At 47.4% G+C, this 27,326-nt stretch overlaps 1 protein-coding gene across 5 annotated transcripts in view; it reads right to left on the reverse strand.

Annotated features, from left to right (window-relative positions):
* SCAI (suppressor of cancer cell invasion) overlaps positions 1-27,326 on the reverse strand; it is a 1,638,004-nt gene that overhangs the window by 176,569 nt on the left and 1,434,109 nt on the right. For all 5 annotated transcript variants that reach the window (XM_077463762.1, XM_077463684.1, XM_077463531.1 and 2 more), the window contains one exon: positions 14,546-14,618. In XM_077463762.1, coding sequence (XP_077319888.1) covers positions 14,546-14,618 — 73 coding nt within the window. The remainder of the gene's footprint in view (positions 1-14,545; positions 14,619-27,326) is intronic.

A 27,326-nucleotide genomic window follows, 5' to 3' on the forward strand; every position in this document is an offset into this window, starting at 1 on the left:
GCAGTACAAGATATTAACTCTGCAGGGTGCCCAAACTTTTGCAGACGCCATTTTTTTGTTTTCTGTAATTTTGAATGCGTAAATGATGGAAATAAAATCTAACTTTTTTTGACATATTATAAGAATGTCTAATCTGTAATTTGATGCCATTTGGAGATTTTTCCATCTTTCCTTGGCTTCGTTATGCACATTAATACACATTTTTACCTGGGGTGCCCAAACTTTCGATCCCCACTGTATACTGTGCTGGAGGCACACAACACCCACTAACTCCTGCAGATGCCTGTATTAGAGAACATCAGCAATAAAGGGTAGATACAGGTGTATACTGTGCTGGAGACACACAACACCCACTTTAACTCCTGCAGATGCCTGAGAAAACACACTGTCTCTGCCTATCTTGCTCTTTCCCTGCAAGCCGGAACACACTACACAAGGCCGCCGCGCTGACGGCATTATATAGTGTGGGGCGTGTACTAAACCCCCTGAGCTATAATTGGGCACAGGCATCCTGCTCTCCTCGCTGCCGGCGCTGGTATTGGCCAGGCATGCGGGGTCACAGTGCATGCTTAGCCAATCATGAGCCAGCAATGCACTGCGATGGCGCAGTGCATTGTGGGCAGTGAGCGCCACACGAAATTTGGCGCAAATGGCCCATAACGCTCGGAATTCACAGAATGGGCGAACAGCCGGTGTTCTTTGAGTTGAACATGCATTCGACTCTAACACCAAGCTCATCCCTAATGGGGACTATCCCTATATCAAAAATGACCATGATTACTATAATGTCCCTCCCTTTAACTACAACCAGGATCGCCCTATTAGATAAAATTGGTGGGGTTTTAGCAGGGAGACCCAAGGAACGAAACAAAGTGGCAAAACAAAAAGAGGCAGGAATTTTTAACCTCCGTAAAGGAGAAAAATACATCAGATAAAGGTCTTAAGTTTGCTCCTCCAAAAAAACTATACATTTCATCTATTTATGGGTCCTCAAAAATATATTTGAAGACTGAATGTACAAAGGTATCTTTTTACAAATCCGATGGTGAATAGAAAAAGAGGGAGTAGTACACTCAAATTTATCTAATGCATCCCTTTTTAACCCACCAGGTCCAGTAGCCCCTCTATTGGTGTACTCAAGGATCTAGTTCCAAAGGATCTTGATTATAGTTAATATGGGTCTCAAACAATTGCGTGAAAGAAAAAATTTAGTGATTGGCCCCTCTGATACTTTTTCTTCCTTAGGAGGCTATATGGTGGCAAAACTTTATATAATATTTTAAAGTTGCCAATCCTTAGAACAGTATTAACTCACAGCCAATCTGCACTGATCTCCTGGTTTTTACATTCTGTTCAGTTTTTGCATGCACACCATGTAATGACGTCACCCACAAATGCGCATCACTGCCGGTAGCATCTTTGGCAGAGGTGGCTCATATTTGTAATGTCAGAGGACACATAGTGAACCACAGTTCCCTCTTTTGATGTGGTTTTTCAACAAATCTGTGGTTGGCTTTGAATTGATTGCAGTTCCTGATTTGATGGTTTAGTTCTCATGGACAGAGAAGGAGGACTTTGAAAATGTAGGATATGGTTAAGGCAGCACTTGGCTTATGCCTTGCTATTTTTCTTATTTTTTTTCTCTCCCCCCTGTTGGAGGCTTGTTATATAGTTTAGATATCTTTTCCATGCTGGCAAATAGTTTTTTGTGTTCCTTGTTGTTCAATGCAAACATTAATTGAGCTCTTTGATATCGATTTTTATTATTTTTATATGCATACATTATGATTAACCCCTTCCAGACCGCCCACCGTGGTTATACGTCAGCTGTTTGAAGAGGAATATCGTTGTTATGGCATCAGCTAGCTGCCATAACCCTGGTATCCTCTTCTTCAGTGAGCGGTCCGGTTTAAGATAAAAGTGGTCTCTGCGGCGGATTCATCACAAGATCACTTTTATCGGCGGCGGGAGAGGGCCCCCACCACACTCCGGTGCCCTCCGCCGCTTACGGGAGCCATCGGTTGCGGCGGAAGCGATCAGATCTTCACCTGTGCTGGGCATGGAGATAGTGAGGGGAAGATGGCCACCCATCACCATAACAATGCAGGGCGAAAGTGACGTAAAAACCATAGCTCTTAAAGGGCCATTTAAAAAACAAAAACATTTTTAAATGACACTTTTTTTTTATTGCATTTTAGTGTAAATATGAGATCTGAGGTCTTTTTGGCCCCATATCTCATATTTAAGAGGTTCTGTCATGCTTTTTTTCTATTACAAGGGATGTTTACATTCCTTGTAATAGGAATAAAAGTGACAAATAAAAAATAAAAAAAAGGTGTAAAAATAATAAAAATAATAAGAAAAAATGCATATCTCAAAACATAAACCTGCTTGGTTCTACATATACTCTTTTATTGCAGGTGATGGGTGCTTGATGATGTTTTCTACAATACACCATGATGTTTGGTGACACTTTTTGAGTTTACAACCTATATAACCAATAAAATCTCTTTCTTCCAAGGGCGCATGCGCGCGAGTGATGGAGATAGCTGCTTGACTCCTTTGCTCGAAAGCCGTCGGAACGCGAAACCTGGCCTAATCCGACATAGACGTGCAGGAGAAGAGGCACACATACCTCCGGAAGATCCGGAACACTCCAGGCAGCCTCCCGTGATGCACTGCTCGGCGAAAAAGCATCAGAGGAACCGGCAGCACAACAGGCCTTCCCCAGCCTCCGGCAAAGATAGATCTAAAATGGCGCCGGAGCCTCCGAAGCCTGATGATGACGCACAGCTCTCGGCTGCGGGCCTGGCATCTCCCGCTGACAGCCTCCACTTCTCCACGGATGGGGTGAGTTCTCCCCCTGCAGACACCGATGACATGCTGGCTAAATTCCGCAGTATTGTAAAGGATGAAATTACAGCAGCCTCTCGCAAGCTCTCCTCTGACTTTGTGCGGAGCATTAAAGAGATAGGCCAGCGCACCAATTAACTAGAGCACCGCATGGACTTGACTACCACTGTGCTAGAGGGCCATGAGGAGGAGGAGGTCAATAGGATGTCCCCTGAATTGGAGGCCCTGAGGGATAAGTTAGAGGACGCAGAAAATAGAGCCCGGAGGGATAACCTCCGCATCCCCGAGGCGATTACGGACTTGCATGGAATTGCTATAGCATTTTTCCAAGAGCTGGCCCCTGAGATCCCGGTGGAGAGGCTCGAGTTTGACCGTATACATAGGTCTTTAGCCCCTAAACCCTCCGAGGGCACCCAAAGGGACATCATCATTAAATTTCCTTATTACCGGACCAAGGAGAGGCTCTTACAGGCAGCGAGAGAACAGCAGACCCTCTCCTTTCAGGGTAATTCCCTCCAGTTGTTCACCGACCTCTCACCGGCCACCATTACCAGACGCCGAGGCCTTAAACCCTACCTCCAGGTTCTCCAATCCCAAGGGATCAAGTACAGATGGGGGTTTCCATTTAAACTTTCTTTCTCCCACCTCGGCCGTCAATTTCATGCCACTTCCCCATCTGACATGAAGCGCCACTTCCTGGACCTACAGCTGGACCTTCCTCCATCTCACCCTGAGGATCTGCCCGCGCCTTCCAGACCTGGTCCCTCCAAGCCTGGACCCTCCAGACTGTTCCGCCAGTCAGCTCAAACATCGCAGAGATCCCAATCTGGATCACAAGCGCTGCGGGACCTGCCGGCTCAACGCTTTCAGCACTCCAAGCACTGAGGACGCCAATCCAAGCCTTTTTTGTCAACCTTGATTTTCTCCAGCTACCTGATCACGTGTCGCATTGACAGTTCTCCTTCTTATTAACTTTTTTTTTGTTTTGACACGTGGCTCAGGGTGACGTGTTTTTGGAAGTTACCCTGTTATAGGCCGCCCCGTTAGTGGGATGGTGGTCTGAGGCGATGTTGACCCCCAAAACGCCGCCGGATGGGACTCGTGGCATTCCTATCTCCTCTGCACTGCCGCCCCAATGACCCTTTAACCAGCTGGGGCTGCCCTTTGGTGTCCCCAATTCAGCAGACTTGGGGACTACGGCAGGGCGGGGGGAAGAGAACGCTTTTAGGAGGGGGTACTCCCCTACTGTTGGCTTAGTTGGTTGCAAGTACTTTTATTTTTTATTTTTATTACCTATGTGCCACAGCCCTTCATTACTGTTTTGTGGATTGGTTGGACTGGGAGTGTGGCCAGATTGTGCGGGTCCGCTCGACCTCCCGGAACCGATAGCCTTATGGCTTTCCTCTCTGGGGGCTTGGGGGGCCTCCGCATCCATATCTTTATACATGTTGTTTATGTACAAATGTTGCCTTATTGTTACTGTGTCCACCTACCATTTTGTTTGAATCTTTTGATAAAACCCAGATTCTATGTTAAAATGTTTAAGTTGTTGCAATGTATTTATTACAGGCCGGTGGTTTAGATGGACCACTGCTTCCCCTCATGTGTGTACACCTGGCTGAGATGGTCTTTCAGCCCGCGCTGTAACACACCTATGTACCTTGGGAGTTGGGAAATTCCACAATGAAATCCATTGACAGGTGAGTCCAGGGCCTCTCTCCATTGGGTATGGGTTGTAGGAGGCCCACTGGAAGGTGTCATGGGAGTCTTACTCTGAGCACACACGGGACAGGCAGCTACGAAAGCAGTAACATCAGCCCATAGACTAGGCCACCAGAATTGTTGGGAGATGGCCCAAATGAGTTGATTCTTCCCAGGATGGCCAGCTGTGGCAATTTCTTGGAAAAGTAGCCACACGGATGCATAGCGCTCTCAGAGTTAGGACGTTGAGACAGAAGGGTGCCAACTCCAGTCTCAGAAGCATCAACTTCTAGGATAAAAGGCAACGTAGGATCAGGATGTGCCAACACAGGAGCAGAAACAAAGGCAGCCTTGAGCGTCTCAAAGGCCTTAATGGACTCTGGAGACCAACTCTGTGAGTTACCGTCCTTTCTGGTCATATCAGTCAGAGGCTTGACCAGAGACGAGAAGTTACGAATAAACTTCCGATAAATAGTTGGCTAAACCCAGGAAACACTGCAGAGGACGTAAACCCAGGTGTCGAGGCCACTGTAGGACTGCCAAAAGTTTCTCTGGGTCCATCGAAAAAACAGCAGGGGAAATTACATAGCCCAGGAATGTAACCTGTTCACGATGGAACTCGCACTTCTCCAGTTTACAATAGAGATTGTTCTCTCTTAGTTTGTGAAGTACACGACAGACATCTGTGTGGTGGCTCTCCAGGGACTTGGAAAATATGAGCATATCATCGAGATAAACCACCACACACAACTGCAACAAATCTCGGAGGACATAGTTAATAAATTCCTGGAAAACTGCTGCGGCGTTACAAAGGCCAAAAGGAATTACCAGGTATTCATAATGGCCTGTTCTGGTATTAAACACAGTCTTCCACTCTTCTCCCTCCTTAATGCGCATGAGATTGTATGCCCCTCTCAGGTCATCAGGTCAAGCTTCGTGAAAACCGTTGCTCCCTTGAGGCGGTCAAATAACTCTGTAATCAATGGAATCGGGTAGGCATTCTTAATTGTGACACGATTGAGACCCCTATAATCTATACAAGGTCTCAGTTCACCGCTCTTCTTTTTCACATAGAAGAAACCAGCACCAGCAGGAGACGAGGATTTGCGGATGAAACCTCGAGAAAGTGCGTCAGCAACATACTCCTCCATGGCCTTATCCTCCAAGACCGACAAAGGGTAAACCCGGCCCACGAGGAGGTATGGCACCAGGTTGAAGGTCAATTGCGCAATCATAAGGCCGATGTGGAGGCAAACTACCAGCTTGACCTTTATCAAAGACATGCTATCTCATCCTTGATGGAATCTGAGAGACCATGAGAAAAAGCAGCCACGAGGGCCTCATTGTTCCAAGCAACCTCTGCTGCCAGAGTACGGAATTCAATAGCGTAGTCGGCAACAGTTCTCGTACTCTGTTTGATGGACATCAGGCACTTGGCAGCAGAAGCGGAGCATGCAGGAATGTCAAAATCCCTTTTAAAAGAGGCCACAAACTGAGGGTAACTCAAAACAACAGGTTTTTGTGTCTCCCATAAAGGGTTAGCCCAGGCCAAAGCTCTCTCAGAAATCAAAGATATCACGAAACCTACTTTGCTTCTGTCCGTGGGAAACGCCTGGGGCAGCATTTCAAAGTATATCTCAACCTGATTGAGAAACCCTCTGCATTGAACTGGATCGCCCCCAAATCACTGGGGAAGCGGAGCAGAACCAGACATACCTCTTATAGAGGTAATACTCGAGGCGGGTGCCTGCACAGAGACTGGCGCAGCATCAGGGACGGCCTGTGACTCAGGTTGTACCGGAGCAGCCACCATGGGGGATTCCAGGTGAGCCGTGCGATTCAGGAGCATTTGTAACGCCAAGGCAAACTGATCCATGCGGTGATCTTGCTCATCCAATCTGGAAAAAATATTAACAAGTGGATTGACTGTATCTTCTGAATTCATGGCCTTCACGTACTGTCAGGAACCATGAAACAGACTGTGACAGAAGTACAATCAAATCACACTTGTTTATTAATAAAAATAAAAAGGTAAATAGAAAAAAGCGTAGTCAAGCATAGCCAGATCGGGTAGTCAGCCATGCCGGAAGTCAGGGATCAAAGGAGAGCAACCGCAAGCAGGATAAGAAGCCAGGTGGGATGTCAGCAAGCCAGTCTTGAAACAAACAGCAGGAGATGGTTCCCTGTGATGTGACCAAACGTGAAGGCAATGGAGAAATGAGCTGGAAGGCTTTAAATAGGCAGGTCAGACGAGCATCATGGGGAACAGCTGGTAACTGTGGAGAGAGAAGAGAGCTGGCAATTAGCCGACAGCTGAGCGGCCAGTCCAGAGGAGAAAGGGCTTAGCCAGCCCTGACAAGAACGCACTCTCCACTGGGCCTGTCAGAAATGGTATGCTAAGGCAGACAAACCCAACACGATGCTGGCCAATAGGCTGCGAACCTTCACCCCGAAGTTCACTCCCATAACATTACGCACCCGCCATAATACCTTAACGGCCAACCCCCACCTGGTCTTAGACTAATTACGTCATCGCCTTACCAAACTTTATTCCGCCCGACTCATGCCTCCACCCTGGATTTGAGCGCTTTTCTCAAGGATTTATCCTTACCCTCCCTATCTGACATCCAGCTGTCTCTTATGGCTCGAGACATACAGGTCTCGGAAGTTCTTCGTTGTATTAAAGAACTAAAAGTGGGAAAGAGACCGGGCCCGGATGGCTTCACAACTTTGTATTATCATAAACTGGCTGACGTGCTTGCCCCACATTTGGCGGCCATGTATAACTCAGTAAAGGAAGGTCATTCATTTACCCCAAATTTGTTGACTGCTAACATTGTAATGATCCCTAAGTCGGACCAGGATCACTCTTCCTGGGCCAACTTCCGACCAATCTCCCTAATTAACATTGACATTAAAATTTTAACGAAGATTATGGCCACTCGCTTGAACTCCTTTCTCCCGCGGCTGATAAAAAAAGACCAGGTGGGTTTTGTCCCTCGTAGACAGGCAGGGGATGCCATTAGACGGCTACTTCAAATCCAACATATAGCACACAATAGATCCCTGGAATCAATGTTTCTGCCCTTAGACGTTAATAAAGCCTTCGATGCTCTGTCTTGGCCCTACCTGACACAGGTACTTAGCCACTATGGCTTCGGCACCTCCTTCATGGGCTGGGTCTCAGCAATCTATGACTCCCCACAGGCTAAAGTGCGATATTATGGATACAACTCGCCCACCTTCACCATAAGGAGAGGAACCCGCCAAGGGTGTCCACTCTCCCAATTGTTGTTTATTTTAGCGATGGAACCCTTGGCGGAAGCTATCCGATCCCATGTGAACATATCTGGAGTGGAATGGCAGGTACCTCGCACAAATTGTCACTGTTCACAGATGACATTTTGTTAACGCTTACAAAGCCCAGAATTTCTCTCCCTAACTTGTCATCTCTCCTAAACTCCTTTGCCGCGCTCTCGGGCCTATCAGTTAACCCGGCGAAATCTAAAGCGATGTCTATTAAGCTTAAGCCCTCGGACTTGAAATCCTTACAGGCCACATTCTCTTTTCAATGGACAACATAATTACCCTACCTGGGGATTAAGCTTACCCCAAGATACTCAGGGCTATACCAGGCGAACTATCCCTCACTTTATTACTTCCGAGTTTTACCGGTCCAGGTACCCCCCCCCCACACACACACATCCTCCGAATTCACCAGCGTAAAATTATGCAGTTTATCTGGGGATCGTCGAAGCCCAGGATCAAAAGACAGGTTCTCTAATTAATGGTGGCTTCTCGTCCCTAACCTACAAGCATACTATACAGCAGCAGGTATCACCCCGCTCTCTCGTCTTCATGAGAAGCAACAAATGTCCCTGTGGGCCATTATCGACCTGGAGGATTCACACCCGACCCCACTGGTCTCCCTTCCTTGGCTTCCCAGGGCACAGCGACCATCTACCATAGGCCCCTGTTTAACCCATTCCCTTCGTCTTTGGGATGCAGTCAAATATTCAGAAGGCTTAATGTCCCCCCCATCTACCGTTGTTTCGTCTCCTCCATTGCCCACTATTCCTGCCAGGTTGCGATAACCCCTTGCAATTTGCGTGGTGGACTGATCATGGTTTTGTAGATGTACACTCTATGCTCACCCCGACCAAAATTATCTAATTTGCAGCCCTACGTTCTTCTCAAGACATCCCTCTTAGGGAACATTACAGTTACCTACAACTCCGACATTTCCTCCAACAACTAATTAGACCCCAGACTACCCCCTATGCCATGTCCCCTTTTGAAAGCTTATGTAGATCCCGCCCCCACTCCTCGGGTCTGATTTCTCTTATATATACAGCTATAATTAACTCCAAGAAACCACCATTGAGGCCCTATCATCTCCAATGGGAGGCTGATTTGGGGAAAAAACTGGACCCGGAGGACTGGCAAATCATGACCACTGCATTATCCAAATTCTCCAGGAATGTTCTTTTCTTAGAAAATGCAGCCAGGTTAGCGAGCTTCATCCCATCTTAGTCTTCCTTATGCTTTCGTGGATGCTCTCAAGAGGGTACTATGGCACACATCTGGTGGGCCTGCCCCAGGGTGAGCAGACTATGGGTCAGAATATATGCATTACTCCGCACTCTTTTCAATACCAATATAAAGAGGGACCCCTTTGAGGCCCTCTTATGGAAACCGATTACAGAACTTCTCCGTCCTGAACGTCAGCTGGCAGCACATATTTTTACTGCAACTAAACTGACCATAGCGCGGGCTTGGAAGACCCATGCCCTCAGCTTTGAAGCAGTCATGGTGAATGAGAAACTCACTGCCGTATTATCGGGCACCCACGCTAAGTTTCTCTGGGTTTGGCAACCTTGGTTGGCTCATATCCGCCCCTCAAGATTCGACCTGGCACTCCCTTTAATAACCCACTGTTCCTCCCACCCCAGGGACCCCCCTCCTTTTTTTTTTCTCCCTTCCCACACCCCTCCTCTACCTTCCAACCTTTCCCTTCCCCTTCTTTCCTTCTCCTACGCAAGGAATGCTTATGCTACTCATCCTTCTAGCCTCCCCTTCTTCTCACTGACCTTTTAGTCATTCTTTTTGCTCTTTCTCTGTCCCTTTAGTCCGCAGGTCTGACCCTGCTGGTACTGGATACTTGATAGGACGCAGTTTATTTTCTATACTAGGGAATGTTACACCTCCCTACGTAAGCAGTCTAGGTTGATCTCCTTCTTCTATAATCGTTTTATTATAAAGTTATCCTGCTATATGAGTTACATTTTAAATGGAGCGACAATTGGTACACAACCCTAGACTGACAGTGTGTTGTCTTGTCAGGACTTATGGGGTGTAGACGCATTCGTGCAGTTCCTCCGAATTTTTCCTTGGTCTCTTATGGACTGGCTTGAATTTTTCGAATCTTAGACTGATTTTCTGGTATCCTACAGTTGAACACTTCTTTGTATACGTTATGTTCATTACTGTTTCTGTACTTTTTCAATGATGTGAATTTTCAATAAACTCTTTGTATAAAAAAAAAATAATTCTTTCTCCCCCTATGAGAAAAAAACTGTTTAAACCACTTAAGTATCGGGCCTATTTTTCAGACTTGGTGTTTACAAGTTAAAATCTTTATTTGTTGCTAGAAAATTACTTAGAACCCCTAAACATTATATATATTTTTTTCAGACACCCTAGAGCAGTGGTCAACAAACCTGTCCTCAGGGCCCACTAACAGGTCAGGATTTATTTAGAATAGAATACTGCAATCACTGAGCAGCAAATTATATCACCTGTGATGCATTTCAGTTATCTTGCAAACCTGGCCTGTTAGTGGGCCCTGAGGAAAGGGTTGGTGACCACTGCCCTAGAGAACAAAATGGCGGCCGTTGCAATACTTTGTCACATAGTATTTGCGAAGTGGTCTTACAAGCGCAATTGTTTTGGAAAAATACACATTTTTGAATTACAAAATAAGACAACAGTAAAGTTAGACCAATTTTTTTTTTTTTTTTGAAAGATGTTACGACGAGTAAATTGATATCCAACATGTCACACTTCAAAATTGCGCCTGCCCGTGGAATGGCGACAAACTTTTACCCTTAAAAATCTCCATAGGTGACCAGTTACCAGTTTTGAGTTGGAGGATATCTAGTGCTAGAATTATTGTTCTTGCTCTAACAATTGCAGCAATACCTCGCATGTGTGGTTTTAAAACCATTTTTTCATGTGCGTGCGCGTGCGAGATCTTATTTATTTTACTTTTTTATTTTCACGCTGTCCTTTAAAAAAAAAAAAAAAAAAAAACCTTTGGGTCACTTTTATTCCTATTACAAGGAATGTAAACTTCCCTTGTAATGGAAAAAAAAGCATGACAGGACCTCTTAAATGTGAAATCTGTGGTCAAAAGACCCCAGATCTAACATTTACACTAAATGCAATAAAATAAAAAAATAAAAAAAGGAAATGTGTTTTCTTTTGCAAATAAGAAAAATTCCCCTTTTAAGACATTGGGCGGAAGTGACATTTCATGTCGCTTCCGCCATCCAATGGTGTGGAGCCTTGGGCAGGCCATCTTTCAGGGAAGCTACTGGCAGGTCTGGTAAACGGCAGAGACCACCAGAGTGTGGGAAAGCCCTCTCCCGCCCCCAATAAAAGTTATCTTGAGGCTAATTCGCCACAGAGACCACTTTTATCTGAAAGAGGACCGCCCACTGATAAGGAGAATACCAGGGTTATGGCAGCTACCTACTGCCATAATAACAGTATTCCTCTTCAAGCAGCTGACATCAAATGACGGCGGAAAGTCCTTAACCACCGAAGGACCGCCGCATGGCAATGTATGTCGGCAGAATGGCACCGACAGGCACAAGCACGTACATGTACGTGCTTGCCTTCCAGCGGGTGGGGGGTCCGATCGGACCCCCTCCTGCTGGATGCGGCGGTCCATTTAGCTTCAGGAGTGATCCGGGATGAGGGGATGGCCGTTGGTTTCTGGCCATCCCCTCTCGATCGCTCCTGGCGAATGAGAAGCTTCCTCCACCTGTGTAGTGTAAACACAGGCAGGGAGGAAGTGATGTCATTCTCCTCGGGGCGGTCTTTTTGACCGGACTGCGAAGAGAACAGAGAAACACTGACATGTAGGTACACATAGGCACACAAATCCCCCCCGATCGCCCCCGCCCCCCCTCCCAGTCACAGTGTCACTGATTGCAGTTTATTTACTGATCACTGCATTTAGTGTCAGTTGTGACAATAAAAACTGTCAGGGCAGTTAGTGTTAGGTCCCCCAATAAAGGTTTAACCCCCTGATTGCCCCTAGAGTTAACCCTTTCACCCCCTTTTGCCAGTATCACTAAGCGATCGTTTTTCTGATCGCTGCATTAGTGTCACTAGTGCCGCTAGGTAGCTAGTTTTTTTTAGGTTCACCGCCAGGTTTTTATAGTGCTAGGTACCCCGTTATACTATCCAATAACAGTTTTAACCCCCGGATTGCCCCTAGTTAACCCTTTCACCCCCTTTTGCCAGTATCACTAAGCAATTGTTTTTCTGATTGCTGCATTAGTGTCACTGGTGCCGCTAGGTAGCTAGTTATTTTTTTAGGTTCACCGTCAGGTTTTTATAGCGCTAGGTACCCCCATATACTACCCAATAATGGTTTTAACCCCCTGATTGCCCCTAGTTAACCCTTTCACCCCCTTTTGCCAGTGTCACTAAGCGATCGTTTTTCTGATCGCTGCATTAGTGTCACTGGTGCCGCTAGGTAGCTAGTTATTTTTTAGGTTCACCGCCAGGTTTTTATAGCGCTAGGTACCCCCATATATTACCCAATAACGGTTTTACCCCCCTGAGTGCCCCTAGTTAACCCTTTCACCCCCTTTTGCCAGTGTCACTAAGCGATCATTTTTCTGATCGCTGCATTAGTGTCACTGGTGCCGCTAGGTAGCTAGTTATTTTTTTAGGTTCACCGCCAGGTTTTTATAGCGCTAGGTACCCGCATATACTACCCAATAATGGTTTTAACCCCCTGATTGCCCCTAGTTAACCCTTTCACCAGCGATCACTGTATAAGTGCCACTGGTGACGCTGGTTAGCCAGTTAGTTATTTAGGTTCCCCGTCAGGTTTTTATATAGCGTCAGGGACCCCCATATACTACCTAATAAAGATTTTAACCCCCTGATTGCCCCTAGTTAACCCTTTCACCAGTGATCACTGTATAAATGTTACGGGTGACTGCTTAGTTAGTTTGCTTTTATAGCATCAGGGCTCCCACCATTTATTACCCAATAAAGGTTTAACCCCCTGATCACCCGGCGGTTGATATCAATTAGGTTTTAGGGTCAGGGTCTGCGTTGCCCCAGGCAGCGCTAGGTAAGTACCAGTACCGCTAACACCCACGCGCAAAGCATAAACCTCCCGTAGTGGTATAGAATCTGAACAGATCAATATCTGATCTGATCAGATCTATACTAGCGTCCCCAGCAGTTTAGGGTTCCAAAAAAACGCATTGTTAGCGGGATCAGCCCAGATACCTGCTAGCACCTGCGTTTTGCCCCTCCGCCCAGCCCACCCATGTGCAGTATCGATCGATCACTGTCACTTACAAAACACTAAACACATAACTGCAGCGCTCGCAGAGTCAGGCCTGATCCCTGCGATCCTTGCGATCGCTAACAGTTGTTTTGGTAGCGTTTTATATTTAAATCCTGAAGGCAGTGCTTGGTTTTTGGGGTCCTGTACGTGGCTAGGCTCCCAAAAAGTCCCCCACATGTGGTATCCCCGTACTCAGAAGAAGCAGCAGAATTTATTTTGGGGTGTAATTTCACTTATGCCCATAGCATGTGTGAGCAATATATCATGTAGTGACAACTTTGTGCAAAAAAAAAAAAAAAAAATGTAATATTCCTGCAACTTGTGGCAAAATATAAAATATTTCATGGACTCAACATGCCTCTCCGTAAATAGCTTGGGGTGTCTACTTTCCAAAATGGGGTCATTTGGGGGATTTTGTGCTATTTTGGCATTTTATGGCCTTCAAAACTGTGATAGGTAGTGAGGAGTGAAATCAAAAATTTGAACCCTTACAAATCCTGAAGGCAGTGATTGGTTTTCGGGGTCCCGTATGCGGCTAGACTCCCAAAAAGTCCCACATATGTGGTATCCCCGTACTCAGGAGAAGCAGCAGAATATATTTTGGGGTGCAATTCCACATATAACTATGGCATGTGTGAGCAATATATCATTTAGTGACAACTTTTTGTAAACTTTTTTTTTTGCCATTATTCAATCACTTGGGACAAAAAAAAATGGGCTCAACATGCCTCTCAGCAATTTCCTTGGGGTGTCTACTTTCCAAAATGGGGTCATTTGTGGGGGTTTTGTACTGCCCTGCCATTTTAGCACCTCAAGAAATGAGATAGGCAGTCATAAATTAAAAGCTGTGTAAATTCCAGAAAATGTACTCTAGTTTGTAGACGCTATAACTTTTGCGCAAACCAATAAATATACGCTTATTGACTTTTTTTTACTAAAGACATGTGGTTGAATACATTTTGGCCTAAATGTATGACTAAAATTGAGTTTATTCGATTTTTCTTATAACAAAAAGTACAAAATGTATTTTTTTTTTCAAAATTTTCTGTCTTTTTCCATTTATATCGTAAAAAATAAAAATTGCAGAGGCAATCAAATACCATTAAAAGAAAGCTCTATTTGTGGGAAGAAAAGGAAGGAAATTTCGTTTGGGTACAACATTGCATGACCACGCAATTAGCAGTTAAAGCAGTGCAGTGCCAAACTGTAAAAAGACCTCTGGTCCTTAGGCTGACAATTGGTCAGGGGCTTAAGTGGTTAAATACTTCCCTTCTGACAGGTATACTTTAAAGCATATGCAGAGTGAGTGTGTGTGTGTGTGTGTGTGTGTGTGTGTGTGTGTGTGTGTGTGTGTGCAAATCACATAAGATAAAAAATGTGGGGTAGGCATACCTTGCAAAGCCTTTGGATATGCTGTAGGTGAAAGCAGGCAAACCAGGGGCTGTCCAAACAAATTGGTGAAATTCTAAAAAAAATAGGACAAGTAGAGTCAATTCCAGGGCATAGGTTCATTATTTCAGCAGAGAAAACAATCTTTAAATTCGAGAGAATATTGAAACTCACCAGAAGTTTTTACAAAATATTTCTAACGTGAATTAATGGTAGAACTCCAAACAAAACACAGTACAAAATGTAGGTATACCGTAATATAAATAAATTCATTTTCTTAGCTGTTGGGTTTTAACCACTTCAATACCGGGCCATAGTCAAATGACGGCCACAGATGGGATCACCCATCCTGGGTGGACGTCATATGAGGGCCTCGGTATTGCGCCGCTATTGCGGGTCCCCAGGGGCCCGCATCGCGACGATCGCTAATGAGCTGTGTGCCTCGGACACAGCCCATCTCCGATCTGTGTTTTTTTCCTCCCCATCGACCGCCCCCCCCCCCCCCCGATACATGTGACCGACCGTGTCCAATCACAGCCGGTCACATGTACTCTGCCGTTATAGGGCGCGTGCAGAGCGCCAATCTGGGATGCGGCTTGTCACCCTGACACAGCCCAACCCTGATCGCAGTAAAGAGCCAATGAAATTGGCTCTTTACCACGTGACCGGCTGTGTCCAATCACAGCCGGTCACAGAATGTAAACAAACCGCGGTAACGAGATGTTACTGGGTTCTCCTCCTCAGATACTGATCGTGTGTGAGGAGGAGATTGCGGTAACATCTTGTTACCGCTCAGTGTACACCAACACACACTGATTACCCCCCCCAATAAAGAGGACCTGTCACCACCCATCAAAGTACCTGTCATCACCCATCACAGCCCATCTGAGTACCTGTCCCAGCCCATCTGAGTACCCGAGTACCTGTCAGCCCATCTGAGTACCCGAGTACCTGAGTACCTGTCAGCCCATCTGAGTACCCGAATACCTGTCAGCCCATCTGAGTACCTGAGTTCCCGAGTACCTGTCACATCCCATCTGAGTACCCGAGTACCTGTCACAGCCCATCTGAGTACCCGAGTACCTGTCCCAGCCCATCTGAGTACCCGAGTACCTGTCCCAGCCCATCTGAGTACCCGAGTACCTGTCCCAGCCCATCTGAGTACCTGAGTACCTGTCAGCCCATCTGAGTACCCGAGTACCTGTCAGCCCATCTGAGTACCCGAGTACCTGTCAGCCCATCTGAGTACCCGAGTACCTGTCAGCCCATCTGAGTACCTGAGTACCCGAGTACCTGTCACATCCCATCTGAGTACCCGAGTACCTGTCACAGCCCATCTGAGTACCCGAGTACCTGTCAGCCCATCTGAGTACCTGAGTACCCGAGTACCTGTCACATCCCATCTGAGTACCTGAGTAGCTGTCCCAGCCCATCTTAGTACCCGAGTACCTGAGTACCTGTCACAGCCCATCCGAGTACCTGTCACAGTTCATCTGAGTACCCGAGTACCTGTCACAGTTCATCTGAGTACCCGAATGCCTGTCACCAGCCCATCGGAGCACCTGTCACCAGCCCGTCGGAGTACCCGAGTACCTGTCACCAGCCCGTTGGAGTACCCGAGCACCTGTCACCAGCCCGTCGGAGTACCCGAGTACCTGTCACCAGCCCGTCGGAGTACCCGAGTACCTGTCACCAGCCCGTCGGAGTACCCGAGTACCTATTTGCAGCCCATGCCTCATAGAATACACATTGGGGTGTTTGCTTTCCAAAATGGGGTCATTTCGTGGGTTATTTCTATTGTCCTGGTGCTCCAGGACCTTCAAAAATGTGATAGGTAGGAACGAAATGAGATGTGTCATTTATGCTCCTAGAACGCCTGAAGGAACCACTTCCATGTTGGACCTCTGTATATGGCCAGGCTGTGTAAAAGTCTCACACATGTGGTATCGCAATACTCAGGAGGAGTAGCAGAATGTGTTTTGGGGTGTAATTTTTGCTATATACATGCTATGTGTTAGAAATATCTTATAAATAGACAACTTTGTGTAAAAAAAAAAAAAATTAATTTTCTTTCCACGTTTTCTGAAGACTTGTGTAAAAAAAATTAACCACTCAAAAGACTCATAATGCTTCATAGAATATACTTTGGGGTGTTTGTTTTCCAAAATGGGGTCATTTTGTGGGTAATTCCATTGTCCTGGTGCTCCAGGGCCTTCACAAATGTAATAGGTCGTTAGGAAATTAGAGGTGTCATTTATGCTCCTGAACACCTGACGGCACTCCCTGCATGTTGGGCCTTTGTATGTGGACACGCTGTGTAAAAGTCACACACATGTGGTATCGCCATACTCAGGATGAGTAGCAGAATATATATTGGGGTGTAATTTTTGCTATGTATATGATTTGAGTTAGAAATATCTTATAAACTAACCCCTTTGTGTAAAAAAAAATATGTTTTCATTTTCTTTTCACGTTTTCCGAAGACTTGTGGAAAAAAAATAACTGTTCAAAAGACTCATTATGCCTCATAGAATATACGTTGGGGTGTTTGCTTTTCAAAATGGGGTCATTTTGTGGGTAATTCTACTGTCCTTGTGCTCCAGGGCCTTCACAAATGTAATAGGTCGTTAGGAAATTAGAGGTGCCATTTATGCTCCTAGAACCCCTTACGGTTCTCCCTGCATTTTGGACTTCTCTGTGTGGCCAGCCTGTGTAAAAGTCCCACACATGTGGCATCGCCATACTCGGGAAGAGTTGCAGAATGTATTTTGGGGTGTAATTGGAAGTATGCATATGCTGTGTATGAGAAATAACTTGTTGTTATGACAATTTTGTAAAAAAAAAAAAAAAAAAAAAACATTCTTCTTTTTGCCAAGAATTGTGGAAAAAAAATTACAACTTCAAAAAACTCACCATGCCTTTTACTAAATACCTTGGACTGTCTACTTTTCAAAAAGGGGTCATTTGGGGGGTATTTGTACTTTCCTGACATTTCAGAGCCTCAAGAAATGAGATAGGCCGTCAATGCATCAGGTGTGATCAGATGTGATCAATTATTAATGATTTGCACCATAGCTTGTAGACGCTATAACTTTCAAAGAGACTAAATAATATCCACTAATTTGGTTTATTTTTACCAAAGAGATGTAGTCGTATAAATTTTGGCCCAAAATTATGAACAAAAATGACTTATTTGCAAAATTTTATCATAGAAACTAAAAAAAATGTTTTTTTTTCAAAATTTTCACAATTTTTTCACTTATGTCGCAAAAAATAAAAAACCCTGTGGTGATTAAATACCACCAAAAGAAATCTCTATTTGTATGAAAAAAATGATAAAAATGTTGTTTGGGTACAGTGTTGCATGACTGAGTAACTGGCATTCAAAGTGTGAGAGCGCTGAAAACTAAAAATTGGTCTGGTAAGGAAGCTGTATAAATGCCCTGTATTGAAGTGGTTAACAACAAACCAGCCCTTACACAAAGTCCAAAACATTCAGCACAACACTGATAGGCACAGCTGTGGGAAAGCCAATTTAAAAAAGTCAGCTTTCAATATGCAAGAGCTACTTTAGCTAACCTTTAAAAATATGCATAACATGAAATTATATTGGTTTACTGGTAGTTTTTATTGCGGATTAAGGTCACTTTTACAGCATAAGATAATTTTTGCACAATTCAGATCTTGTTTCAAGTAGTTCATTGGATACACAACAGACATCTGAATCTATGCTCTTCCAACATTTCCCTCTGCATCTAGGTATATTCTATGCTCTGTTTCAAGGAAGTGAGACTTTAGGCAAATAAAAAGGCACAGCTCTTAGCGCCTACACATATCAGGTTTGTAAACAAGTATAATAGGTGACAGTGAAACAACAAAAACTTCCAAAAATATATTCTTAACTCAAAACTGCTTAAATCAGACATCTGAAAAGCTTTATGCACATAACTGTTATTAACCAATGATGCAAAAGCCACACTATTGAACTTGAAAACCATGTAATCTGGGTACCAAGCAGCAGCCTTAGATGGAAAGGGTCTGATATTTTAACCGCTGAACCAAATGTGCAACAGCGGCTAGAGAACCCTTGGGGGACCCTTCAGGATTACAAGGAGAAAGTCTGCTTTATGAGTATAACTAAGAAAAATACATTTAGTCTATAACATCTATGCCACTGTTTCCAACCTGTTATTGTTCAGGGAGTGCACTGCAGTCATAAATCAGTAAACATTTTTCTCATGTGCCACTATCATGATCATGATCCATGATCCATGAAATCAAAATACACTTTGCAGTCCTCCACAATAAACATGTCATTGGTTGACTCTGCATATAGATACCTTTGTGGAGCCTCTGTCAAGTGGGCATATTCTGCTTTTGAAATTAAGTCAGAGCTCCTTAGTTTAACCTGACGGGTTCATGCACATACGTACATTTTCTAGTTAGATCTCCTCTGAGAATTCACATATTGTAGTGCCAGAAGCTCCCCTTGAAGAGATTGGATGCTGGAAGATAAAACTTTAGGGCAGGCCTGTATAATTCCTCCTTCTCCCTTAATGCCTCAATTTACTAAGAAACCATAAAAGGAGTGGATTATGAAAGAACAAACTAGGCAAGCATGTTCTATAATGTTCTCAAAGAAAATAATTTTATAGTAAGACAATTTTTTTGACATACCAGTAAATTCCATATCTTGAAGTACTGTCCATGGGTTATAACTTATTTATACACCATGGGTTATAGGCTCATACCTTCAGGTGATTGGACACTGGCAAGCTTTTGAGGACTTGCCCCCTGAGGTGTCTCCCCTACAACCCTACTCCACCCCACTATGAGACCTCTGTGGGTTTTGTAGCAAGCAATGTAAAGCAGCAAGGAGAGTTAGTCTGTCTCAGGTATTGTACTTATAGATATGTAATTTACAGGTAAGGCCGCGTACACACGGGCGGACTGTTCGCCCAACCTTGTCCGCTGAACAGTGTTTGGGCGGACAGTCCGCTCGTGTGTGGGCTTTCAGCGGACAGTTTCAGCGGACAGTTGGACGGACAAAGTCTTTCGGAAATTCCGAAAAACTGTCCGCTGAAACTGTGTTTGAGCGAACAGTCCGCCCGTGTGTGGGCCTGTCCGCTGTACTTTCGAAATGAGCGGACTGTTCCCGCTCGGAAAGTCCGCCCATTTCGAGCGCGTGTACAGGTAGGCGGGGCCCGCGAAGGAGACGTCGCGGGCTCCGCCGCCTGGAATGGGCTTAAAGGGGAACCCCAACGCCGAAAAAAATCGGCGTGGGGGTTCCCCCAAAGTCCACACCAGACCCTTGTCCGAGCACGCTACCCGGCCGGCCAGGAAAGGGGGGCGAGCGAGCGCGCCCCCCCTCCTGAGCCGTACCAGGCCGCGTGCCCTCAACATGGGGGGGTGCCTTGGGGAAGGGGGGCCGCGCGGCCCCCCCACCCCAAAGCACCTTGTCCCCATGTTGATGAGGACAAGGGCCTCTTCCCGACAACCCTGGCCGTTGGTTGTCGGGGTCTGCGGGCGGGGGGCTTATCGGAATCCGGGAGCCCCCTTTAAGAAGGGGGCCCCCGGATACCGGCCCCCCACCCTATGTGAATGAGTATGGGGTACAATGTACCCCTACCCATTCACCTGTGAAATAAAGTACAAAAAAAAAACACAACACAGGGAAAAAATATTTTATTGCACAGCTCCGGGGGTCTTCCGTCTTCGGGGGTCTTCTCGCCGGACTCCTCCGCTATCTGTGTGTAGCTCTTTTACTAGCGGAGGAGTCCGGCTTTCTTCCTCCCCGCCGCCGGCCTCTTCTCCCGACTTCGGGGGTCTTGTCCCCCTCTTCGGTTCTTCTGCCGGGCCACCGCGCCTTCTTGTAGCTCTTTTACAGGCGGTGGCCCGGTCTTCTGTCGCCGCTGCCTTCCGTTCTTCTGTCGCCGCCTTCGGTTCTTCTGCCGGGCCACCGCGCCTTCTTGTAGCTCTTTTACAGGCGGTGGCCCGGTCTTCTGTCGCCGCTGTCGTCGCCGCCGCCTTCCGTTCTTGTTCTTCTTCTTGTTCTTCTTCTTCTTCTCCTGGAGATGTTGACTCGACGAGCTCTCCGGCCGGAATGCCAGAGCCGCGCTGTGCGGTCACTTATATAGTGACAATGGGGCGGTGTCACATGGTATATGTCACATGGGTTGGTCACATGGTGACCCCGCCCCCTTACGATGTCATAGTCCCCATGTGACATCAACCCATGTGACCAACCCATGTGACATATACCATGTGACACCGCCCCATTGTCACTATATAAGTGACCGCACAGCGCGGCTCTGGCATTCCGGCCGGAGAGCTCGTCGAGTCAACATCTCCAGGAGAAGAAGAAGAAGAACAAGAAGAAGAACAAGAACGGAAGGCGGCGGCGGCGGCGACGACAGCGGCGACAGAAGACCGGGCCACCGCCTGTAAAAGAGCTACAAGAAGGCGCGGTGGCCCGGCAGAAGAACCGAAGGCGGCGACAGAAGAACGGAAGGCAGCGGCGACAGAAGACCGGGCCACCGCCTGTAAAAGAGCTACAAGAAGGCGCGGTGGCCCGGCAGAAGAACCGAAGAGGGGGACAAGACCCCCGAAGTCGGGAGAAGAGGCCGGCGGCGGGGAGGAAGAAAGCCGGACTCCTCCGCTAGTAAAAGAGCTACACACAGATAGCGGAGGAGTCCGGCGAGAAGACCCCCGAAGACGGAAGACCCCCGGAGCTGTGCAATAAAATATTTTTTCCCTGTGTTGTGTTTTTTTTTGTACTTTATTTCACAGGTGAATGGGTAGGGGTACATTGTACCCCATACTCATTCACATAGGGTGGGGGGCCGGTATCCGGGGGCCCCCTTCTTAAAGGGGGCTCCCGGATTCCGATAAGCCCCCCGCCCGCAGACCCCGACAACCAACGGCCAGGGTTGTCGGGAAGAGGCCCTTGTCCTCATCAACATGGGGACAAGGTGCTTTGGGGTGGGGGGGCCGCGCGGCCCCCCCTTCCCCAAGGCACCCCCCCATGTTGAGGGCACGCGGCCTGGTACGGCTCAGGAGGGGGGGCGCGCTCGCTCGCCCCCCTTTCCTGGCCGGCCGGGTAGCGTGCTCGGACAAGGGTCTGGTGTGGACTTTGGGGGAACCCCCACGCCGATTTTTTTCGGCGTTGGGGTTCCCCTTTAAGCCCATTCCAGGCGGAGGAGCCCGGGACGTCTCCTTCGCGGGCCCCGCCTACCTGTACACGCGCTCGAAATGGGCGGATTTGCCTCCTCCTTACGTGGGCGAGTCCGTTCATTTCAAAAGTTGAGCGAACTGTTTGGCAAACAGTTTGCTGAAACAGTCCGCTCGTGTGTGGGCAAGTCCGCTCATGCAAATTTTGAGCGGACTGTTTGCCGAAACTGTTTGACGAACAAGGTTGGGCAAACAGTCCGCGCGTGTGTACGCGGCCTAAGTCAAAATTGCTCCTATTTTAATTGTACAGTATAGGACACAGGCAAACTATTCACACACAATGGGATGTCCCTAAGCAATGAATATAAGGTTGAGCAATGACTAGGCAAACATAACTGTGTCAACAATAAAAAGACCCAAGTTCAGATTGATGCTGAAAGAACGTTGTGGCCAAAAACTACATTTGCATAAAAATGGACAGCCATCTGATTAAACATTGAGAAAGTAAGAACAGAAGACCAGGTGGTGGCTTTACCAAGAGGCTTCCTTCTAGGACCACAGCCATGCAAACCAATTTGATGCAGTGTGGGGCATATGGTCTAAGCACTGACAGGCTGACCCCTTACCCCTCTAACCTCTGCAGCAATGCTGTCAGCACGCATACATCTATTTCCCAAAGACAACCTCTGGTTTTGAATCATGGTGGGGACTGTTCTGAGTGGAACCTGTCCTGTTAAACCAGTGTATGGTCTTGGCCACTGTGCTGCAGCTCAGTTTCAGGGTCTTGGCAATCTTCTTATAGTCTAGACCATCTTTTTGTAGAGAAACAGTTCTTTTTTTTAGATCCTCAGAGAGTTCTTTGCCATGAGGTGCCACCAGGGGCGGACTGACCCATCGGTCATTCGGTCGCCGTCCGAGGGCCCGGACCCATTACGGGCCCGTGCCCGGCCCAACGAGAGGCCCCTTAAAGCGGCTGTAAGAATACCGCTAACAGCGCACTGCTCCCCGCCGGCCCCTCCTTTCCTCCCATCTGTCGCAAGGGCATGCACTGTACACTACATCACCTAGGACGGACGAGAAGGGAGGAGGGGCCGGCGGGGAGCAGCGCGCCGTTAGCGGTATTTTTACAGGCATCGGGTGACCAGGGTTAGTGAAACTTAATTTTTTTACTGCAGGGCCGCTATCGGAGGGAGGGGGCATTGCAATACAGCTGTATGGGGCCCAGGCCAGACTTCAGTGTGCTCTCCCCCCTCCCCACACTACCCCCTGTATGCTCTCCCCCAGTGTTCCCCTGTGTGCCCCCCCAGTGTGTGTCCCCCCCAGTGTTCCCCTGTGTGTCCCCCCCAGGGTTCCCATGTGTGTCCCCCCCGGGTTCCCCTGTGTGTCCCCCCCAGTGTGTGTCCCCCCTCCAGTGTTCCCCTGTGTGTCCCCCTCCAGTGTTCCCCTGTGTGTCCCCCCTCCAGTGTTCCCCTGTGTGTCCCCCCCTCTCCATTGTCCCCCGTGTGTCCCCTCCCCAGTGTCCCCCTGTGTGCCCCCCTGTGTGTCCCTTCCTCAGCATTCCCCTGTGGGTGTCCCCCCAGTGTGCCCCTGTGTGTCCCCTCCCCAGTGTCCCCCTGTGTGCCCCCCCGTGTGTCCCCTCCTCAGCATTCCCCTGTGTGTCCCCCCCAGAGTTCCCCTGTGTGCTCTTCCCCCCGTGTGTCTCACTGTGTTCTCCCCCCCCAGTGTTCCCCTATGTGTTCTCCCCCCTCCCTCAGTGTTCCCCTGTGTGCTCCCCCCGCAGTGTTCCCTGTGTGCTCTCTCCCCAGTGCCCCCCTCCAGTGTTCCCCTGTGTGCTCCATCCCCCTGTGTGCTCTCCCCCCCACAGTGTCCCACTGTGTTCTTCCCCCCAGTGTTCCCCTGTGTGTTCCCCTGTGTGCTCTCCCCCCCACAGTGTCCCTCTGTGTGCCCCCCCCCCACAGTGTTCCCCTGTGTGTTCCCCCCAGTGTCCCCCTGTGCCCTCCCCCCTCCCAGGGTCTCCTTGTGTGCTCCCCAACCCCCTAAGTGTCCACCCTGTGTGCTCCCCACCCCCCACAGTGTCCCCCTATGTGCTCTCCACCCCCCACAGTGTCCCCCTGTGTGCTCCCCACCCCCCACAGTGCCTTTCTGTGTGCTCCCCCCAGTGTCCCCCTGTGTGCTTCCCCCCGCCCCAGTGTCCCCATGTGCCCTCTCATCCTCCCCAGGGTCCCCCTGTGTGCTCCACCCCCCCACAGTGTCCCCCTGTGTGCACCCCACCCCCCACAGTGTCCCCGTGTGCTCCCCACCCCTCACAGTGTCTTCCTGTGTGCTCCCCCCAGTGTCCCTATGTGTGCTTCCCCCCACCCCAGTGTCCCCATGTGCCCTCTCCTCCTCCCCAGGGTCCCCCTGTGTGCTCCACACCCCCCACAGTGTCCCCCTGTGTGCTCCACACCCGCCACAGTGTCCCCCTGTGTGCTTCCCCCTCCCAGGGTCTCCCTGTGTGCTCCCCCCAGTGTCCCCCTGTGTGCTTCCCCCCCTCCCCAGTGACCCCCTGTGTGCTTCCCCCCTCCCCAGTGTCCCGCTGTGCCCTCACCTCCCACAGTGTGCCCCTGTGTGCTCCCCACCCCCCACAGTGCCCCCCTCTGTGCTCCCCACCCCCCACAGTGTCCCCCTGTGTGCCACCCACCCCCCACAGTGTCCCCCTGTGTGCCACCCACCCCCCACAGTGTCCCTCTGTGTGCTCCCCACCCCCACAGTGTTCCCCTGTGTGCTCCCCAACCCCCACAGTGTCCCCCTGTGTGCTCCCCACCCCCCACAGTGTCCGCCTGTGTGCTCCCCACCCCCCCACAGTGTCCGCCAGTGTGCTCCCCACCCCCCCCACAGTGTCTTCCTGTGTGCTCCCCACCCCCACAGCGTCTCTTCCTGTGTGCTCCCCCCAGTGTTCCCCTGTGTGCTTCCCCCCTCCCCAGTGTCCCATTGTGTGCTCTCCCCCCCACAGTGTCCCCCTGTGTGCTGTGCTCCCCCCCCCCAATGTCACCCTGTGCAGGTGTGGCTTGGGACGCAGGGGGCCCCATGATCTTCTATTGCCCGGGGGCCCCATCAGTTGTCACATTGAACTTCCAGTGACCAGTATGAGAGAGTGAGAGCCATAGAACCAAATTTAACACACCATTCACACCTGAGACCTTTTTAAACTAATGAGTCACATGACACCAGGGAGAGAAAATGGCTAATTGCGCCCAATTTGGACATTTTTACTTAAGGGTGCACTCACTTTTGTTGCCAGCGGTTTAGACATTAATGGCTGCGTGTTGATTTATTTTGAGGGGACAGCGAATTTACACTGTTATACAAGCTATACACTCACTACTTTACATTGTAGCAAAGTGTCATTTCTTCAGTGTCACATGAAAATATATAATAAAATATTTACAAAAATGTGAGGGGTGTACTCACTTTTGTGAGATACTGTGTATATATATATATATATATATATATATATATATATATATATATATAAAAGGGTGCAGTACCAATAAAGAATTGCAATATAAACTCTGTAGTGAACAGTCCTATCCAGAAATTGCCAACAATGATGGACGATAGGATGGTGAAGGAGTCCCAGCACCAGCAGTGTAAAAGAGGGATTGTATACACTCGTCGCCACCAGTGTGTAGAGGCTATCCTGCTTACCAGAGGAAGTAGACTCTGAGATTATAAAGAGTCAGGGAACGCATGTGATATATAGATGAACATGCGTAACTGCATCACTCCAGCGCCTGTCATCTATGGAAGACATGATCCCAGCCCAGCACTTTCTCAAGTGGATGTATATATGAATATACAATGGCCGTTTTTCCTTAAAAAAATGTAAGGGCACCACAATACATTTTAAAAAAATGTAAGGGCACCACAATATATTGCTTAAAAAAATACTTTTATTTAAAAAAATATATAGTACACTCACATTTCCGTAAATGGATAATAGACTAGGAAAATTATAAAAGGTCCCTAGATCATGGCATGCTTGCATCATCCGGTACTGCCTTACAAGTTTCGCAATCATATTGTGTCATCAGAGGTGTAGCAAAAGGAGGATAACAGGAAAAGTCATTTAACAATTGTTAATGTAATTTAACCATTGTTAATAAAACAATTAACATCCCATTCTATATTCATTCCGAATGGTGAATAACTCTTAAGGTCATATATCCAGCGGGTTTCCATTCTCGAGAATTTCCCATCAGATATTACTACCCCTCCAATGTGGGGAGAATCTATCAATCCCCAAAATCAGTGTTCCCTTTGGGTTCTTTGCATGACAAAGCGTGTAATGCTTGGACACACTGTGTTTAGGAAAACAGTGCTGTATATTGCCTAAATGTTCATTGACACTAAATTGAATAGTTCTGATTGTTCGACCCACATATTGCAGGCCACATGGGTACTGTAAGAGATAGACAATATTTTTTGAGCAGCAGGTAATGCATGATATGATATCATATGCTCTAGAGGTTACTGCAGGACGAAGTCTACATACCCTTCTCTCTCTTAGGGTATTAACACTGCACACAGCACATTTTCCACAGGGAAAAGAATCATTAAGATTTTTTAAGATATCCACAACATTAGGGGCCACATATAGCCGTAAAGGTTGTACACCTCGGTAAACAATCTGTGGTTTATCTTCCAATTTGGGCCCAACAGACTATAATTTTTAAGAACTTTGTAATGATGGGCAATTATTTAACATCTCAGTGTTGATTGGAGTAGGTAGTGATAAAGGAGAAACCAATGTATACTCTCTGTACACTATTATATCTCATGTGGACGAATTTGAATCTGTGAATTCCTTTGAGGCGTGAGATCAGCTTATTACCCATACAACGTGATTTAATTCTGAAACTTCTGGCATTCACCATGGATCACAATTACCTTTGGTTTGGTGGTTCCTTCTACTTGCAAAGTAGGGGAGTAGCCATGGGCACAAAATTTGCGCCAAACATGGCAAATTTGTTTATGGCCAAGTGGGAGGAGGATGTCATCTATACCAGAGGTCTGAGCTTCTCTTATATCAAAGGTATATTGATGACATCCTCCTCCTCTGGGATGGTGAGATGCAGTGCCTGAATAATTATATTGCACACATTTGAATGATAACAACCTGTGTATTGTTCTACCACATGAAGCCAGTGAAGATGAGGTCAGGGAAGGTGCTTTAATTACTACCACCTACTTTAAGGAGATGGATCATAATAGCTTTATTGGTCAGGACAGCTGTGATCCTTCATGGCTTAAGTCTGTCCCTAAAAGCCAGTTCTTTAGAGTACGTCCTAACTGCACTGTCCTGAATGACTATCATTAACAGGCATCCACGCTGCATGCCAAATTCGATAGAGGCTATAATTATAATGAGCTGTTTTTTTTGAGATTGCTAGTCTGGATAGGACAACTTTAGAATTGAGAAGGATTTGAATCAAATCGGTTTCTTCTTTATCACTACCTACTCCAATCAACACTGAGATATTAAACAAATAATTGCCTGTTGGGCCCTAAATTGGGAGATAAACCTCAGGTTGTATACCGGGGGGTACAACCTTTACGGCTATATGTGGCCGTA

The sequence above is a fragment of the Lithobates pipiens genome, unplaced genomic scaffold, assembly GCF_037356315.1.
Source record: "Lithobates pipiens isolate NorthernLeopardFrog02 unplaced genomic scaffold, aLitPip1_a1.2 Scaffold_1, whole genome shotgun sequence".
Taxonomy (NCBI): Eukaryota; Metazoa; Chordata; class Amphibia; order Anura; family Ranidae; genus Lithobates; species Lithobates pipiens.